This window comes from Canis lupus, chromosome 2, assembly GCF_048164855.1.
Source record: "Canis lupus baileyi chromosome 2, mCanLup2.hap1, whole genome shotgun sequence".
NCBI lineage: Eukaryota > Metazoa > Chordata > Mammalia > Carnivora > Canidae > Canis > Canis lupus.
Genome location: NC_132839.1, coordinates 74,702,696 through 74,723,102, shown reverse-complemented (window position 1 = coordinate 74,723,102; position 20,407 = coordinate 74,702,696). Strand labels below are relative to the sequence as shown.

At 38.0% G+C, this 20,407-nt stretch overlaps 1 protein-coding gene across 27 annotated transcripts in view; it reads left to right on the top strand.

Moving 5' to 3' along the window:
- Positions 1 to 20,407, top strand: part of WDR19 (WD repeat domain 19) — a 172,412-nt gene that overhangs the window by 35,654 nt on the left and 116,351 nt on the right. For all 27 annotated transcript variants that reach the window (XR_012021683.1, XR_012021674.1, XR_012021656.1 and 24 more), the window contains exons 16-26: positions 3,784 to 3,931; positions 4,056 to 4,260; positions 6,871 to 7,030; positions 7,249 to 7,359; positions 9,562 to 9,671; positions 12,434 to 12,491; positions 15,734 to 15,874; positions 15,955 to 16,037; positions 16,495 to 16,578; positions 17,805 to 17,951; positions 18,492 to 18,616. Coding sequence is in view for 9 of the 27 variants with exons in the window: in XM_072807342.1 (XP_072663443.1) it covers positions 3,784 to 3,931; positions 4,056 to 4,260; positions 6,871 to 7,030; positions 7,249 to 7,359; positions 9,562 to 9,671; positions 12,434 to 12,491; positions 15,734 to 15,874; positions 15,955 to 16,037; positions 16,495 to 16,578; positions 17,805 to 17,951; positions 18,492 to 18,616 (1,372 nt within the window). In the remaining 18 variants the exon portion in view is untranslated. The remainder of the gene's footprint in view (positions 1 to 3,783; positions 3,932 to 4,055; positions 4,261 to 6,870; positions 7,031 to 7,248; positions 7,360 to 9,561; positions 9,672 to 12,433; positions 12,492 to 15,733; positions 15,875 to 15,954; positions 16,038 to 16,494; positions 16,579 to 17,804; positions 17,952 to 18,491; positions 18,617 to 20,407) is intronic.

Sequence of the window (20,407 nt, the reverse complement as noted above, 5' to 3'; positions counted from 1 at the left end):
CTTCTTCCTTTATATTTTTCTTTTTTTTCTCTTCTTTTTATCTTTGATAAATATAACCGGTTTCTACAGGAGCACCTGGATTATCTAGGCAAAATTCCCAATATGCCAGTTCTTGTTCACCCCATTCCTCTCCCAGTCATAAAACAAATGAGGGAAAATGACCTCAAGAGAAGGATAACCCTGAGTTCTTTCTTCTTGACCCAGAAATTCCTCTTGTACAGATCCCCTTTCTGTAACAGGGCTGTTATTCCAGCTGCCTGGCTTCCCTGCATGGGTTCACCACAGAGGGAAGCTGCTGCTGAGGGTCCTGTGAAAGCAGGTGGGGAAATCGGGGATCTGACAGGAGTCCAAGTTAGAACTGGGGTCTGGCTGCTAGGGGAAGGGTGAAAAGCTAGAGCAGTCTAAATGAATTGACACATTTTTCTTTCTCCTTTTACAGTTCTCCTTTCCTAGATAATTTCTGTTAAAGAGGCTACATGACCTTCCTCATGTAGTTGCCATGAGGTTTCAGTGAGTTGGTTTTTCTAAAGATTTTATATTTTTAAAGATTTTATTTATTCATGAGAGAGAGAGAGAGCGCGCGCGCAAGTGAGCAGAGACACAGGCAGAGGGAGAAGCAGGCTCCATGCAGGGAGCCTGACGTGGGACTCGATCCCAGGACTCCAGGTTCACGTCCTGGGCCGAAGGCAGGCGCTAAACCGTTGAGCCACCCAGGGATCCCCTGAGTTGGTTTTTCTAAACACATGATCAGGCATCTGGTAGCTATTTAGCAGGTGTTAGTGAAAGCCCTGCCTCTGTTTTGCTTTACTACCCTTAAACCCCTTAAGTTCCAGAACTATCTCACTGTTTCCTCCCATTCCCACTCCCATCTCCAACTCTAACCTGCAGCTTAGTTACATGTTAAGGAAAAAAAGAGTCTGGGTAAAACAACATCCACACAAAAGACTGACTCTCCCTAACCCAGCCCGTGGACGGTGTTAGCTTTTATACAAATGAAGATCTCCCTGCTGGGTTAGACTCTTAGGCAGTTGTGGGCAAGATGTCCGAGGGGAGTACAGGAGTGAATTCCTCTTTTAAATGACACCAGACAGTCTCTACAGGGAAGGCGAGCTGGGCAGGGCAGGGAACGGCAGGCTTGTGCGGAGCCTTTCCCACCGCCGAGGGCCCCTGGACTCCAGCCCGGAGGGCTGTGCATTTGATCTGATTTGATCACTCACCCTGTCAAAGTCTGTTACTACTGCAGCTTACTTTACTACTCCATTTCAACAAATTTGAGAGAAACATTGCTCCTGTGGCATACATATGTGAAAATGTGTATCTATTCCGATGGCTGCTGTTCCTCTGTCAAGTTTTACATGTCCTTGCAACTTCCCTTCATATGTATATTTATTCAATCAGCTGTCCCACACTGTGACTGATGGGCTACCGTAGAATTGGGAGAGATGACTTTTTCCCTACAAACACCCTAATAAAACAGCCTTGTACTGCATCACACACCAGAAGCCCATTAAGGATGATTTGCTGTGTATTACAGGAAGTTCATAATATGTAGAGTGTAGTAGTTAAGTGCGTGGACTTTGAAGACAGGCGAACAGACCTGGATTTAAGATTAGTAATAATTACAACTAATATTTTTGTGCTGAGTACTCCTTAACTGTATAAATTCTCTCTTAATCCTTAAAGCAGCCCCAGAGATAAATACTCCTATTTTTTTAAAGTAAACTTTATGCCCAGTCTAGGACTCAAGCTCATAATCCCAAGATCAAGAGTCACAATGTTCTACTGACCGAGCCACCGGGCACCCCAACAAATAATCATATTATTGGCCATTTTACAGGTGAAGAAACTAAGGTTAGAAAAGGTAAGTACCTTGTCCAAGGTCACACAGTCAGAAAACAGTATCCGTGGTATGAGCCCTGGGTGGCTTCCTCCAGAGCTCTCACCTTGATTGGGTTCCCAGTTTCACCATTTATAAAATGGGTGCAGCTCTATCTACTCTGTAGGTTGCTATGTAAAAACTAAACAAGATGATGTGCGTAAAGCTTTTACTACAGTGCCTGCCATGTAATAAGCACTCACAAATGGTTGCCTTTTTAAAAAGACTTTTGGGGCAGCCCGGTGGCTCAGCAGTTTAGCGCCGCCTTCAGCCCAGGGCGTGATTCTGGAGTTCCGGGATCGAGTCCCGCGTCGGGCTCCCTGCATGGAGCCTGCTTCCCCTTGCCTGTGTCTCTGCCTCTTTTTCTCTCTGTCTCTCATGAATGAATAAATAAAATATTTTTTAAAAATAACTTAATAAAAAATAAATAAATAAATAAATAAAAATAACTTAATAAAAAAAAAAAAGACTTTTGCCACCAGTCGAGTGACATTGGTTGTCTCATCTGCACAAAGCAAGGGTCACTATAACACAGTGGTCAGAAGCAGACTGTAGAGCCAAACTGCCTTCTGGTTCAAGTCCTCACCCCCCTAGCTATCTATCTTTGGGCTAATTTCTTTGTGGCTGAATCTCTTCATCTGCAAAATGGGAGTAAGAATGCCTGTCTTGTATAGTATGAGTTAGAATTAAATGAGGTTGCGTTTATATGAGAAATTAGCATGATACCTGAAAAGTAGCACTGTCTAATAGAAATATAATTAGAACTACATATAATTTTAAATTTTCTACTAGCCATATTTTTTTAAAAGAAGGTAAAAAGAAACAGGTGAAATTAATGTATTTAACCCAACATTGCTACTTCAGTATGTCATCTATGTAAAAAGTATGCTGAGATGCTTTACCCTTTTTTTTATATTAGCTCCATGAGACCTAGTGGGTAGTTTAAACTTTCATCTCAGTCAGACTAGACACATCTCAGTGTTCAAATAGCCACATATAGATGTGAAACAGTGGCTACTGTGTTGGACAGCACAGCTCTATAGTATTATTCACAAGTCTTCCATTTCATTCTTATTTTGAGAACAAGATGAGGTAGGGTGGAGGTAGATTTCTTAGCTTCACATTGTTTTTAAAGATTTATTTATTTATTTATGATAGACATAGAGAGAGAGAGAGGCAGAGACACAGGAGGAGGGAGAAGCAGGCTCCATGCCGGGAGCCCGATGTGGAACTCGATCCCCGGACTCCAGGATCGCGCCCTGGGCCAAAGGCAGCCACTAAACCGCTGAGCCACCCAGGGATCCCCCTCAGCTTCACATTCAGGGAATATATAAGCCTGTCTGCCAAGGTCCCTGGAATATGTGGATTGATTTTTTTTAATAGTTTATATCACTAACAGCACATTTTATGTTTATTGGAATGCATTATAGAGAGGTTTTTGAAAAAAAACAGACCCAGTGGAATTTGATTTTCAAATACGTAGGAATTAATCTGCTTCTTCTCTAGCTAGAGCATTTCTCTACCAGGTATTGGAAATTTTCTGAACACAGTGTGTTCATAGTTTAAATATCTCTTGTCTTCAGCAGATTCAACTTTTTTTCCCCCTAAGCTGAAGCTTTGTGTCCATATTTGTAGTTTTTCCTGAAAATTCACCAAGTTTTAGAGAAAAACCTTAATTTGCCGTATAAACCACAGGGTTTCTTTCAAGCCAGATCTAGTACAAGAATAGAAAAAGGTAATGTAAAAAAAAAAAAAAGAAAAAAAAAAAGAAAAAGGTAATGTGCTTGCAGTGTTGTTGGGTTGCTGGGAAAGCTACGCCAGCCAAGGCAGCGGAACAGGCTCCTACCAAGGCAAGTGATGACATTTAAGTACAGTCTTGAGGCAAATCTGTAAATCCTGTTTTGTAGGTTAATGATGCTACCTATGAGATTCCAGACTTTTCACCAACCATCAAAGGTGTTCTTTGGGAAAACTGGCCAATGGATAAAGGCGTATTTATTGCATACGATGATGATAAGGTATACACTTACGTCTTTCACAAGGACACGATACAAGGTATTTAATCACTTTTTGTGCATTTGTTGACAAACAGATTTCCGTGACAGTGAAATTAAAACCGTCCTTTTGATTTATATGCCGGTATCCGCTTTCAGCATTAAAATGTCTTTTAAAATCTAAGGATCCAAGGTCATTTTGGCTGGAGGCACCAAAGTCCCCTTCTCTCATAAACCTTTGCTGTTATATAATGGAGAGCTGACCTGCCAGACGCAGAGTGGAAAAATCAACAACATGTACCTGAGCACGCACAGGTTCCTCGACAGTTTAAAAGATGTGGGGCCTAATGAGCTGAGGCAAATGCTGACACAGACTTTAATGCTCAAGAGGTAGGACTCAAAACACTTCTCTGGAGCGTCTCATTTGCTTTTGTGATTTTAAAGGTCAAATCCTATTAAAATAGATGGAGATGATAGTATTTATCTTGTTTACAGTATTATTGTGAGGCCCAGGTGAGAATGTATGTAAGTCCTAAAGGAAATACTGTTGTACTAAGCCCAAATAGCATACTTACTGTGAAATTCTAATAAACCTATTGTTTCAACAGTATCCTAATGTCAACATAAGAATTTTGGTTTTGCCTTGCTTGGGATTTCCTTTTTCTGCTTTTTTGTCTTACCTATTCTAGCCACCTTGAGTCTTCTTTGTGGTTTTGACCATGTCTTAAATGTTGCTGTTCCTCAGGGTCCCATGAGCCCCCTCTTCTCTTCTCTAATGATTCTTTCTGAATGAATCTCCTCTACTTACATGGCTTCAATAGCATTCATAAGAGGCTGACTCCAAAACGTCCATCTTTCACTTAAACGTATATTTACCACTGCCTGCCAATTGTGTGTTCGGAAGCCCATGAACCCCTCAGATTTGCTCTATTTTAAACAATTCATCTGGGAAACCCTGAATGGCTCAGCGGTTTGGCGCCGCCTTCAGCCTGGGGCGTGATCCTGGAGACCTGGGATCGAGTCCCACGTCCGGCTCCCTGCATGGAGCCTGCTTTTCCCTCTGCTTGTGTCTCTGCCTCTCTTTCTCTCTGTGTCTCTCTTGTGAATAAATAAATAAAATCTTAATATAAAATAAAATAAAATAAAATAAAATAAAATAAAATAAAACAATTAATCTTCCCCAGCCCCCTCGCTTCCCCTAGTCCTAATCCCATGTGTACATGTCCCAACACACACACACCTATACCTACACACACCCACACACCAGACTCTTTTCTCCGTTCCCCCACCCCCACCCCATACTCCCCCATTAACTCAGGCCCCCACTCAGAGTAATGTATAATGGAACCACTCCCTGACTGCTCTCTCTACTGATAGTCTCATGACAATCTCATTTATTCACTACACTTGAAAATATCAGTCTGATCCTCTTACCCCCCTGCTGGAGATCTTTCCCATTGCCTTGAGGAAGAAATCCCTCCTCCTCAGGGACCTCAGGACATATTAGATCCTTGTTTTATTACTAGTCTCAACTGTGCCTCTACTCCCTCTCTGTTCTGCTGGCTGCTTGAATTCGATATTTTTCATGATTCTTTGCCTTGGCACATACAGCTTTCCCTTCCTGGAATGTCCTTCCTCTGTGTCTGTAGGCAGTAACTTCTATTTTTCACATTCAGCTGAGGCCTCTCCTGCTCCAGGATGCCTTCCCCAGAGCCCCCTAAACTCTGGTGGCCTGGGTTGCGGGCCCTCCTGGTGAATGGCCTCCAGGCAGTAAACACAGTGATTTAGAGCACTTTGCACCCTCCTGCTATGTGATGGGCTGGTCTTGGGAGGCCTCTGAGCTTCACTCTTCCTCATCTATAAAGGAGAAATTATAATATTCCTTAGTGGTTAGGGTAACACAGTGAGAGAATCTATGCAAAGTGTTTGGCACAGATTCACATATTAGAAGCACTCAGTTAACCTCTGTCACACTGTGTCAGGGTCATCTGTTGACTTATCTGTCTCTTCCACCTTCCCCAGTCATGACCACCTAAAGGACAGTGAATGTGTGTTTGATCTTTGTATCTTGGTTCCAAACACAGTTTCTGGCACAAAAAAGGTGCTCAATAAATGCACATTGGGTGGGAAAATGCAATAAGTGAATAGATGTAATACATTCTTTGATGTAGCAGTCCCACAAAAAGTTCAATTGGCATTTGTGGCTGTGCTTTAAAACCAGAGATCAGCAAGCTTTTTCTGTTATGGACCAAATGGTGAGCATTTCAGGCTTTAAAAGCCATGAAATATTTGTCACATCTACTCAAGCCGTTGTAACACAAGAGCAGCCAAGACAGTCCATAAAAATTTAGGCCAAGTGGCTATGTTCCACCCAGACTTCGGTCATGGAAGCAGACAGCTGACTGGATTTGGAGTGTAGGCCATAGTTGCTGGCCCCTGTTTTAAACTTCCCAATATGTAGGAACAGAGAGAGTACTGCATTAGATTTATGTGAGAACAGAAATATTTTCATCTATGTGTGAAGTAAACCCAAAAACAAATAAAAAGAGTTAGTTGTTAATGATGGAGGTCATTACACAGAGTAGATTCAGATTAGTAAAAAATTCAAGAGGGGATCCCTGGGTGGCTCAGTGGTTTAGCACCTGCCTTCGGCTCAGGGAGTGATCCTGGAGTCCTGGGATCAAGTTCCATATCAGGATCCCTGCATGGAACCTGCTTTTCCCTCTGCTTGTGTCTCTGCCTCTCTCTCTGTGTGTGTCTCTCATGAATAAATAAATAAAATCTTTAAAAAAATTTTTTCAAAAAAAAAAAAAAAAACATGTATCTGTACAATAAAGAAAGAAAAGTTTATGCAATTTTCTATAATTTGGAAATGATGATTAAGGATGAAGAACTGTTTTGCAGAATTTAAGACCTAACATTAAATTATATATAACCTGAAAATTACCAACTAGGGGTCAAGTAGAGCTCCCCAATTAAACCAACATATTCAAATGCTAGGTTTTCAGATGCTTGGGAAATGTGCAAAATTCTGAACGATCACACTGCCTGGAATGAGCTGGCCAGAGCTTGTCTCCATCACATGGAAGTGGAGTTTGCAATTCGCGTCTATCGGACAATTGGAAATGTGGGCATAGTGATGTCCTTGGAACAGATAAAGGTAAACAGCATCTCATGAGACTTACTGTATTAGGATCTAAATGGTATTTATTCAATTATTTTAAGTTTCTGCAGTGAGTCTTCCCTAACTCATCAGCAAATTGACCAATGAAACGTTACTACTTCCTACTAAGCAGAAGCTTTAAAAAATAATAATAATAAAAAAAAAAAGAAATGAAACCCTGTATTCCTTCTCATTAAAATTGCTTTTATTTGTAGGGAATAGAAGACTACAATCTTTTGGCAGGACATCTTGCCATGTTTACTAATGACTTCAACCTGGCTCAGGACCTGTACCTTGCGTCCAGCTGTCCTGTTGCTGCCCTGGAGGTATGGCAGTGGATAAGGATGGGAAGAACATGCAACGGGGGGATCCCCCTTAAAAATTTAAAATTAAATTTAAAATTTGGGACGCCTGGGTGGCTCAGTGGTTAAGTGCCCGCCTTTGGCCCAGGGCGTGATCCTGGAGTCCCAGGATCGAGTCCCACATCAGGCTCCCTGCATGGAGCCTGCTTCTCCCTCTGCCTGGGTCTCTGCCTCTCTCTGGATCTCTCATGAATAAGTAAATAAAATCTTAAAAAAGAATGAAAAAAAATAAAATTTAAAATTTCTCAGCACCAGAAACCACATGCCTTCCCACTCCTGGAATTTAGACATTTCAGAAAGCTTTAAGAACCCTGGAGTATTCATTAACTTCAAAAGTACTTTCATTTTGTGTTCTGTGGAACCATAAAAGGCATGTTATTGTAACATTACCAAATAATTTAAAGTCTTACTCTGTCCAAAGAGAACAGATTATGTAACTTACAAAAACACGCACACACGGAAACAGCTACCATTTATTGAGAGCCTACATGGTGCCAGGCACGTTTCTAAGCACTTAATGTATTTTAACTAATTTAACCCTTACAATAATCCCAGGAGATAGTTATTTTCTCCATTTCTGAAATGGGGAAAATGAGATACACATATCTTTTACTTGGCAATGAGATTCTCTTGTGTGTTAAGAGGTGAAATAAGGACCTTATTTTCCCAGAGGTGAGCATTACAGGGGAAGGACTAGAACAGAGGGAAGGACCTAGCTCAATTGTAGGGTGAAGTGGCTATATAGAATAGCAATTAAGAACATGAACTTTAGGGTTAGACATGTCTGGGTTCAGATCCCAGCTCTGTCACCCTGGGCAACTTATTTAACCTTTCTATGTCCTACGTCCTCTTTCTCTAAAGTGGGGTAACAATATCTGGCCCACAGGTTGTTGTAAAAATTTAAAAATGAGGCTAGACCTGATCAGTAGTAAAGACACAAAATGGTTGCTCTTTGTCATTAATGTTATCTTACCTCAAATCAGCATTTCCACAACTACCTAGAGGAGGTGTTTTGAAAACATACTTGGTATTAGTTTTACAACTTCATTTTCTCACATTGGTCTACAGCGAATTTTCATTTTTAAATTTTAAGTAAACTGAATTGTGTTTTAACAAAAAAAAAATTAAATAATTTTACATTATTTGTAATAATTAGGGACACCCTGAGAAATTTTCAGAACTTAGACTACTAGTACGCATGGAAGTAGGAATATGGTTGTCATATGAGGGCAAAAATGTCCCCTTAATTCTTCTGCATTTAGCTGTGAGCACTTGTGTGCTACTGGATTTGTAAAGGATTTGAGGTGTTGATTTCCCAGTGTCATTCCTTTAACCTAACTTTGAAGGCTGAGGAGTTAGCTACGTAAAGGGATTAGAGGCACAGCCCTGCTGCTCAGCTTTGCCAGATACTAGCAGTATAACTTTGTATATAAAACTAGCCTCTCTTTGCCTCAGTTTCTGGATCTCTAAAATGGGTACAAGGAAGGTTTCTTGCAAAAGGCCCAGTTGGAAAAAGTAAACAAGCTAATGCCCTTGAATAGTAGTACCTGGCAAATAATAGCACTTGAAAAATATTACTTGTTATTAATTCTTTACAAAGGGTGAATAAAGTGAAGAGTGAACTGTAAAAGATTCTCTAATGATTAGTTTATGTTCGGAATTGTGTGCCAGATGCAGATAAAAGACCATAAGAACCAGGAAGAAAGACACGTTCACATTTTATATTTATGTCTGTTATTCATGTTGTAATATAGCTTCACATTTTCTCAGAAAATAACATCAATTCCTATAGTAAAGTATTTCTCATTTTTTATTAGCTCCCCTCTAATAAAAATTAATCTTAATTGATTGGATTCATTTTAATTCAGTTTAATTTTTTCTTATGGTAGAAATTAAATAATAAAGGATAATTTTTTTTAGGTAGGATTGAGTTTTGGAAGACCACAAACCATTGTAATAGTAAGACATTTTTGCTCTCCCAGAACCAATATTACCCCTTTCAAGTATACTGAGAATGTGTGCTCTAGTAATATATTATCCTTGCCAAGATCAAGTTCCACTTTTTAAACAAAAGTTTTTCTAATCGCTTCTAGTAAAACTAGCACTGTGTGGTGACTATGCAAAGTAATTTGTTCATTTGAAATTAAGGTCTCTCTCTCCCAATAGATGAGAAGGGATCTACAGCATTGGGACAGTGCCCTGCAACTGGCCAAGCGGTTAGCCCCAGACCAGATACCGTTTATATCAAAAGAATATGCTATTCAGCTTGAATTCACGTAAGTCCTTATCTTTCTGTTTTTCAGTCAGTATTTAACTTCTGAGTATCTCCAATTCCAAATTAGAAGGCCCTCCATTGATTTAATAATTGCTTATTAGGGGTAAAAAGCAGGGACGCCTGGGGATTCAGTGGTTGAGCATCTGCATTCAGCTCAGGTCATGATCCCAGGGTCCTGGGATCGAGTCCCACATTAGGCTCCCTGCAGGGAGCCTGCTTCTCCCGCTTCCTGTGTCTCTGCCTCTCTGTGTGTGTGTCTCTCATAAATAAATAAATAAAATCTTTTGAAAGAGGAGGGTAAAAAGCTATGTATATGTACTTCCAAAAAATGTCTTTTCTCACTAATGAAGGGTTGTCCAGGCCTTTGTGTACTTTTATTTCCAGCATCAAAATTGAAGTCTGAGTGTCAGCCTTTTCTACACTTAGTCTAAATACTGTTTTGAATCACGTTGGGCGAGCAACAGTTACATGTAGCACCGGGTTGATGTACTGCTTTTCATAGCCTGTGTTTGTGATCGTGACCTCTTTGAACACTTTGAGGATTTGCAGTAAAATTTCAACTCATATTGAAAAAAAAAAAAAAAAACAGAATTTGGTCTACATCTTCTGTTTGCTTAAAGTTATAGTTTTTCTTTTAACTGAATTGTGTGGGGATAAAAATTAGCATTGAAAGTCAAGCCAGGGACGCCTGTGTGGCTCAGTGGTTGAGCATCTGCCTTTGGCTTAGGTCATGATCCAAGAGTCCTGGGATTGAGTCCCACATTGGGCTCCCCATAGGGAGCCTGCTTCTCCTTCTGCCTATGTCTCTGCCTCTCTCTCTCTCTGTGTGTGTCTCTCATAAATAAATAAATTCTTTAAAAAAAAAAAGAAAGAAAGTCAAGCCAGAAGCTTTTTACAGGAAGTTTATTCAGCACTTGAGTAATTAATCCTTCATGTTGCATGACTAGGCTTTACAAATCTCTCCTACCTTGGGAAATTCCATAATCTATTCCAATAGAGTTTAGAGTTTTCTGGTGCTCTTCATTGCTCCACAGTCATAATTGTCAGTAGTCTTAATTGACAGACTGTAGATTTTTATTTCATTGTTACATAAAGGTGTAATTTTAGAAGCAATTAAGATCCATTTTTAAGCTCACGTGCAGCCATGGTTGGTGCTACCAATGCGAACACCCATAGAGAGAATTCAATTGAATAATTTACTTGCAAATTAAGTTCACACAGGTATGTACAATAACAACTATATCACAACTGGACAATTTCTTTTGACATTTATTATACCTTCCAATTTCAAAAATAATAAAATGTGGAAAAGTATTGATCTTTGAACAAAGAAAATATGGTTCTAATAGTCTTTTTAAAATATTTTTATGTAGTTACACTTTATTTTCGTGCAGACTTTATTTTTTTTCGTGCAGACTTTAGATTCATTGCCAATATTGACACCCAAATTATAGCTCTAGAAATTATTCTATCAAAAAGTAGTCCTTCACTTCTAACCACGATACCTTATTTGAAATTTTATTTTTTAAAAATTAAAACTTTTTAGAGATTTTAATTCTTTTGTACTCAACTTCAATTTAAATTGAGTTTAAATTTAAATTTACATATCTGCCCCTTAAAAAGTGACTCTGTAGGGGCGCCTGGGCTGGCTCAGCTGGTAGAGCATACAATTCTTTTTTTTTTTTTTTTAGAGCATGCAATTCTTGATCTCAGGGCTGTGATTTCAAGTCCCAGGTTGGCTGTAGAGATCATTTAAAAACAAAATCTTATTTAAAAAAAAAAGTAATTTTATATATTAAAAAGGACTGATTGCAAACTTACTGTATAACATATGGGACAAATGCCTTGGCCCTCCATCTGTGTCCTGAGGGTGACAGTCTTAGAGCACAAAATTTCTGTGCTGAAGGGAAAGGGGTCATTACATTGAGAAATGCAATGTACACTTATCATAATGAGCACCGAGGAGTGTATAGAATAGCTGAATTATTATACACCTGAAACTAACATAACACTGTGTGTTAATTATACTTGAAATTTAAAAATAATTTTTAAACACAAAGGATTCCCCCCAAAAGTGGCCCATCACATTTAATGTAGCTCCCCAAAATGCCTAACATACTACAAAGTAAGTACCCTACAATGTAGCATAATCCAGCTTTATAATAATTATTTTTTTGAGAGAGAGTGCATGTGAGGTGGGGGAGCAGAGGGAAAGGGAGAGAGAGGGATCCCTGGGTGGCGCAGCGGTTTGGCGCCTGCCTTTGGCCCAGGGCCTGATCCTGGAGACCCGGGATCGAATCCCACGTCGGGCTCCCGGTGCATGGAGCCTGCTTCTCCCTCTGCCTGTGGCTCTGCCTCTCCCTCTCTCTCTCTCTCTCTCTCTCTCTCTCTCTGTGTGTGACTATCATAAATAAATAAAAATTTAAAAAAAAAAAAAAAGAAAAGAAAGGGAGAGAGAGAATCTTAAGCAGGCTCTGTGCTTAGCCTGGAGCCCAACATGGGGCTCAGGTTCATGACCCATGAGATCATGACCAGAGCTGAAATCAAGAGTCGGATGCTTAATTGAGCCACTCAGGCACTCCTATAATTATTTTTAAAGTAGCAAAATAATAATGAACTACACTTGAAACAATATCTTATATGTTGTGTATCACATCTTTTGTGAGCTCAAACAACTCAGTGACAAAGATTATCTTTTAAATATTGTATATGGAAATGAGATATTTCAATATGTATTAAAATTCACTCTGATTTTTCTTTCAGGGGTGATTATGTAAATGCTTTGGCTCATTATGAGAAAGGAATAACTGGTGATCATAAGGTAACCTTGAATAAAGATATGTTTAATTATCTTTAGGTTTGTTAGTTTTATTTAAAAAGCCATGCTGTGAATTGCATTTTATTTACTCAATATCTAGTAGGTGAGCTCTTTTTCAAGGATATAGTTAAATCAGTTAAAAACACTTACAAACTAAAGATGAAAATATTTTTATCAGTATGAAAAAAATACATCGTCCCTTGTATGCTAAACATGAGATGCTTATTAATGTTGGAAGTAAAATTTTTATCCCTTCCCACTTACAGGCTAACTATGATATTCACGAGGCTTTTCCTTCACTCTTTTAAAAAGTTTCAATAACCACTGTAAAGTGAACTCCCAGTCCATAAAAGTCCTTTCTGCCATTTCATCTGTCACACTGTATCTTTTATGATGATCCTGGAAAGCATGTACTTTATACTATTCCAGCTCATTCTCCCATCCCAGAATTTTAGCTCAAGAAGCTAAATTTTGCAGTAAAAATTGATGTTTTTACGTGATGTCTTGCAAAGATTGAAAATCTTTTTATTTCCTGTTTTATATCTAGAATTTTTATTACAAAAGTAATACAATTTCATTATAGTCAATTTTAAAAATCGCTACAGTGTAACATGAGAAAGGAGAATCCACCATTCTCTCCTCTATCACACGAATCGGTGGTAACCACTGTTTTTTTGTTTGTTTTTTAAGATTTTATTTATTTATTCATGAGAGACACAGAGAGAGAGGCAGAGACACAGGCAGAGGGAGAAGCAGGCTCCAGGCAGGGAGCCTGACGTGGGACTCTTTCCCAGGTCTCCAGGATCACGCCCTGGGCTGAAGGTGGCGCTAAACCGCTGGGCCACCAGGGCTGCCCGGTAACCACTGTTAATAGTTTTATATATTTCCACTCAGAATCTCTTGTAAGCATACAAATATGTATGAAATGTGGGTTTTTACTAAATATGAAATCATTCGTTTCTATTCATTTAGCAAAGATCAACTGAAATCTGTTCTACGAAAAGCAGCATTCTGCTTTCTTGATGGTCTCTGAAGTCAATACATACAAATCAATTTTAATCATTTAAGAGTTTCTAATATTCTGTTGTTAATATATAGCACAATTTTTTAATCTACTCTTTTATTGAATTATAATTGTCTTTGCTTTTTTACTATCAAAATACTGCAATGAATATTCTATCGAGTATGCATGTATCAATAACTACCTGAGATAGTATTTCGGAAGGACATATTCTTACAGATGGGATTTCTAGGTCATAAAATGTATGCTTTTAATTTTTTTTATTGTCAAATTGCTCTCCAGAAGAATTTATAGCAACTCACACAGCTCCTGGCCATATATGACAGTGTTCGTTTTCCCCCACATTTCCCACAACACAGAATGTTATCATTTATCTTCATCTACCAATTCATAAGCCAAAACAAAGGTATTTTGTGTGTATTTTATTTTTAGTGAAGCTGAGCATGTTTTATTTATTGGTCAAGCATATGGTTTTTTGTTTTTGTTTTTGTTTTTTTAATGAATTGCCTGATCATATCCTTTGCCCATGTAACTCGGGTTTTGATACTTTCTTTGGCTACATATATTTTATGTGCTTTCTTACATCTGTGTTAGTGAATACAGTAACTATTACTGCATGGCTATTTAAATTATTAAAAATTAAATCAAATTTAAAATCCAGTTTCTCGGGCAGCTCTGGTGGCTCAGTGGTTTAGTGCTGCCTTCAGCCCAGGGCATGATCCTGGGGACCCAGGATCAAGTCCCACATCGGGCTCCCTGCATGGAGCCTGCTTCTCCCTCTGCCAGTGTCTCTGCTTTTCTCTCTCTGTGTGTGTGTCTCTCGTGAATAAATAAATAAGATCTTTAAAAAAATAAAATAAAATCCAGTTTCTCTGTCCCACTGGCCATATTTCAACTGCTCAATAGCCACTTGTGACTATTAGCTACCATATTGGACCAAACAGATATAGAATATTTCCATCATCGCACAGTGTTCCACCAGATATGCTGCTTCACATAAGATGCAATCTGACATTATATTTCACTAGTCCAGATTAGTTACTTGAAAGTTATTTAGTTATCTTTAATGAATTAAACAATTTTAATTTTACATAAAGTTTTTATTTTTAGAAAGTTTTTTTTTTTTTTTTTTTTTTTTTTTAATTTATGATAGTCACCGAGAGAGAGAGAGGCAGAGACACAGGCAGAGGGAGAAGCAGGCTCCACGCACCGGGAGCCCGATGTGGGATTCGATCCCAGATCTCCAGGATCGCGCCCTGGGCCAAAGGCAGGCGCCAAACCGCTGCGCCACCCAGGGGTCCCTACATAAAGTTTTTAATGTTTAATCATGACTAGTAGAGAAATCTTCAGTTTGATAAATGGTTTTTCCATAATTTTGTTCATAGCATTTATGCTGTGTATATTACCTGTTATATAAAATTTTATACCAAGAAGACATACAAAGATATACAAGGCATTATGACAAGGGATAGTAAAAATTTGTTCTTAAACATAAAAGATCTAGACTTTTTTTGGGGGGGGTGATGACTTTTTTTTTTGAAACATTTTTAAATTTTTATTTAAATTCAATTAACATATAATGTATTATTGGTTTCAGAGATAGATCAGTCTTATATAATACCCAGTGCTCATTATATCATGTGCCCTCCTTAATGTCCATCATCCAATTACCCCGTCCCTCCACCCCCCTTGCCTCCAGTGACCCTCAGTTGTTTTTTTTATTTTATATAAATTCATGTTAGTTAATATATAGTGTATTATTAGTTTCAGAGGAAGAATTTAGTGAATCCAGTTCTATATAACACCAAGTGTTCATTATATCAAGTGCCCTCCTTAATGCCTGTCATCAGTTACCTCATCCACCTCCCCTCCTGAACCATCAGTTTGTCCTAGAGTTGAGTCTTTATGGTTTACCTCCCCCTCTGCTTTTATCTTATTTTTCCTTCCCTTCCCCTATGTTCATCAGTTTTGTTTCTTAAATTCCACATGAGTGAAATTATATGGTATTTGAAAAGATGTAGACTTCTGAATATATATATAACTTTGTAACAGGTGATTTAGGAAAAAAAAAAAGGATTCAGTGTTATTTCATAATCTTGAGAGATTTGCCTGAAAGGATTAATGGAAGTAACATTTGGGCTCATTTGAGAAAGTAATTGTTTGGCTGAAATACATTAGTATAACTCAGGGTCTGATTTGTTAGTTATTTGCCTGATAATTCCAGGAACATGATGAACTGTGTCTGGCTGGAGTGGCCCAGATGTCCATACGAATGGGAGACATACGCCGAGGAGTTAACCAGGCCCTGAAGCATCCCAGCAGGGTCCTGAAAAGAGACTGTGGAGCTATCTTGGAGAATATGAAGGTATACTTTTCTCTGAATAAATATTCCTGCGATCTTATATGTAACAAATTCAGTGTTTTAATAATCTCATATTACTTTAGCAATTTTCAGAAGCAGCCCAACTGTATGAAAAAGGTCTCTATTTTGACAAAGCAGCCTCTGTTTACATCCGCTGTAAGAATTGGTAAGAATTTGCTACAGTTTGTTCTGAGCAGGTGTGGAAATGAATGGGTCCTGGTGGTCTGCCCTCCTGCCTGTACATCCTGTTCCCTCTTCTCTTTTTCTCCTTCTTCTTAGAGGAGTTCATATTCATAGTTTGCTTTCCAAAAAAAAAAAAAAAAAAAACAGTACATCCTGTCAGTTTGGTGTGGGGACATCCCTGATCAGACACATTACTGGGGAAAATAGCCCTATTGTCCTCGAAGAGCTAATGAACTAACCTTCATTTTCTCACAGAGAAGGAGGACAGGGGTGGGTGTCATAAGGAAAAGCAGTTATGTCTGCTTTTATCCGTAGGAAGCAAGATTTTTTTTTTAAAGATCATGAGAACTGTGTTTTGAATCCAAAAAACATCTGATTGTAAGGAGCTACTTTGGGAGTGAATATAGTGCTGACATTATTGTCCTAAACCTACATTTTAGGGCAAAAGTTGGTGAGCTTCTGCCTCGTGTTGCTTCCCCAAAGATTCACCTGCAGTATGCCAAAGCAAAAGAAGCAGATGGAAGGTTTGTACGTTGTCTCAAATTCATACAAATTGAAAGCACTGTGTAAGTTTGATAAATTAACCATCCACCTTTGTACCTCTACGAAAGGCAGAGTGGAGGAAGAAAACATCTTTACCCTTTGCCAGGCCTGAAGTGCCAGACTGTTCAGTTTCTCCCATATCTTATATCCCTCAATTGATCTTTTGTGTGTTCAGATATAGAGGCTACTGTCTCTTTTGAGAGTTAAATACTAAAAGTTGATATTTTGATATAATATGGCATTAAAACAAAGTGATCCTCATTTTATTAAGAGGAATAACTTACAGATGCAGAAGACAAGAGCAGTGAAGAAATATGAACTCCACACCTATGACTGCACAGTATGAGCTGCAAAACAGTGTCAAGATATTGCAGTGGAGAGTTAATATCCTAAATATACAAAGATTCCCTGCAACTTGATATAAGAAATTCAAAGTCAAGGAATCCCAGAGTAGAAAACACAATTATGAAATTGCTTTTCATACAAACAACAAAAGTTCTACCTCACTAATAATAGCTAAAGTGACAGTATGTTATTTTTTAACCTATAATATCATGGAAGATTTTAAACTAATCACCAAATCATCAAAACATACTCTGAAAAAAAAAAAAAAAAACATACTCTGAAAAAAAAAAAAGTACTCTGTATGCATGATTGATGGGAGTATAATTTCTATAGCCTTTGGAAAATTATTTGGCAATAGACATTAAAAGATTTTTAAAGGTCAGTACCATCTACTTTTAGAAAAGCAACCTTAGGAAACAGATATAACACTAAGTATCTTGTTAAAAGGGAAAGAGCTGGAGAGCTTGTCTGGAAGAGAAGTCTTGAGCTCCATCTAGAGGTCAACGTGCAAAGATTTTCTCTGTCACCCTCAGCTGTATCCATAAATGTGAAATAGTCTGTATTTTCTTTAAAATAAATTTCCATTCCTACTCAAAAAACAACAGCACAGTGAGGAAAAAAAGCAAAGTGTAAAAAATGATACGGTTTAGACGAGAAAAAGCAATTTGATATTAACACTTTACTGTTAGTTTATCAGACCTCTAAAAAGAACACATTTTATATATTTATATATATTTCATTTATATATATTTCAAGAAAAATAAGCAACCACCATCAGTAAAAAAACTGTCCAATTTATTGACACTTTCCCCCCAAATGTGGCATGTTAAGAAAGCTTTTCTGAACCAAATATTTCTTATAGATACAAAGAAGCTGTTGTGGCTTATGAGAATGCAAAACAATGGAACAGCGTAATCCGCATCTATCTGGATCACCTCAACAATCCCGAAAAGGCTGTCAGTATTGTCAGAGAGACCCAGTCTTTGGATGGCGCCAAAATGGTAGCCAGGTAACAGAATGCATTATTTTTGGACTTCCAAAAACTAGCCTTAAAAGAAAGTGCCCCTTCCCTTCATCAAATAAATACATTCAAAGGGAATATTTATTCCTTTTCATTTTTTTGGTAGGTCTAAGTGTTTAAATTCAGTCTGTTTCTGGTAGAGTGGAAGAGTTCATTTTTCAAATATAAGCATATGTAGTGTGTAGAACTGCAGTTTGATTAATTTTTATTTTTTTATTTTTTATTTTTTTAATTAATTTTTTTTTAAGATTTTATTTATTTATTCATGATAGTCACACAGAGAGAGAGGGAGAGGCAGAGACACAGGCAGAGGGAGAAGCAGGCTCCATGTAGGGAGCCCGACGTGGGACTCGATCCCGGGTCTCCAGGATCGCGCCCTGGGCCAAAGGCAGGCGCCAAACCACTGCGCCACCCAGGGATCCCTAATTTTTATTTTTAAGTGGTTTCTCATAGTTGCAAAAAGATTTGATTTTGTAAATGACAAACTTATTTTACATGAATCAAGGTGATTAAAGTACTTTGTTTTAGGTTTTTCCTACAGTTGGGTGACTACGGGTCTGCCATCCAGTTTCTCGTTATGTCTAAATGTAATAATGAAGCTTTCACACTGGCTCAGCAGCACAACAAAATGGAAATCTATGCAGACATTATTGGTAAATACCATTGTTTTCCCAAATTTCTCCTAAAGATTTGTGACATAGAAATACTTGACCCTTAGAATCTAATTATCAGATTGGCATGCCCATAAGCACACGCACACACACCATTTATACGTAGATACATGCATATCTATATGTTACTTGTTAGATTTCAAGATTCCTACCGTCTTAAAGGTGAAATGGAATTATAAGACCATTTTCAAAAATTAAGGTTTTTGGGTAACCTCTAAAAGAGGCCAGATTTCCCAAATTCTGTTTGTCAACCAGTAGTAAAACAAAGTTCCAAAATGAAGGTGATAGAAAACACAAAAGAATTTTCTAAGAAATATTTTCATGAATTTTTAAAAGTGACTTACAAATTAAGATTATATGGTTATTCTTTGATGAAGAGTGATATACACAGATGTGGTTTTCCAAAAGAAAGTCCAAAAGAGAATTTTATAGTCTGAGAACACATGCTAATAGGTTTTCTTCCCTTGCTTGCAATTATTCTTAGAAACTACTGAAATAATTTTCAGATTCTCATTTTATGGGCCATACATAATGTTATTTGTGGTAGTGTTTTGTTTTGTTTTTATTGTAGAAAAAGTATATAACATAAATGTGCCATTTTAACCATTTTTACATGTACAGTTCAGTCATATTACGTACATTCACATTATTGTACAACCATCACCACCACTCATCTCCAGAACTTTTTCATCATCCTGAACTAAAACCCTGTATTCATTAAACAGCACCTCCCCACTTCCCTGTCCACCAACCCCTAGTAGCCACTATTCTACTTTGTCTCTATAAATTTGACTATTCATGGTACATCATATAAGTGGAGTCACAAAATATTTGTCCCTTTGTGTTATTTGGGGTTTTTTAAAATTTCTTTTTGTTTATTATTTATTTATTTATTTATTTTTTAAGTTGGCTCCACGCTCAGCGTGGAGTCCAGTGTGAGGCTTGAACTCATGACCCTGAGATCAAGACCTGAGGTCTAATCAAGAGCTGGCACTCAATGGACTGAATCCCCCCAGACACCCTTGTGTTATTTGGTTTTAAAAATTCACAAGATGACCATAAGAAATGATGATAGAATTTATTAGAAAATTTTTATTTCAGTCTTTCAGACAAACAGGTGAAAGCATCTTCTAATATCTTAGCCATTCAGATAATTGGAGAAAATAAAAAGCTAAAGAAAAAAAGGAAATAGAGATAAAAGCAACGTTAGAATTATTAATGTTTAACTTGACAGATGACATTTCTGTCTTAACACTACAAATCACCATAGGACTAACACATTTAGGTTTTTTCCATTTCCGAAGAATGTGGTTTATCCTGCATCACACACATGGTTCCTTTTTCTCCACCTTTCTTTACCCCCTTCTCTCATAAACTCCCTGTGTGCCTTGGGGCTGGAAGTCCAGGGCTGTCACTATACCTTGGCATCGTAATGGGCCTCCAACTCCCCTGGGTAAGTGTAAACAATGAGTCAGAACTCCTGCAGATTTGAGATTCTTCTTCTGTGCTTAACATATTTAAGCTTCAAACCAAAGGAAAAACAGTTATTATCTGTAAATGGCATCTATGGGCTCCTTGAATATTATCTCCTTACTTGTGTGATAAATATAGACAGTTGTCTAAACCAGGCATTGCTGAGACAGGGAGACTTGTATGTATTATGTTTGACTTCTGACTGTTCTGAAGCTCTAGGCACATCATGATAGCGATTATGGTCCTGATTGTTCCTGTTGTTTCAGGAAATGAGATTGAGACTCTTTAAGATGGATAACA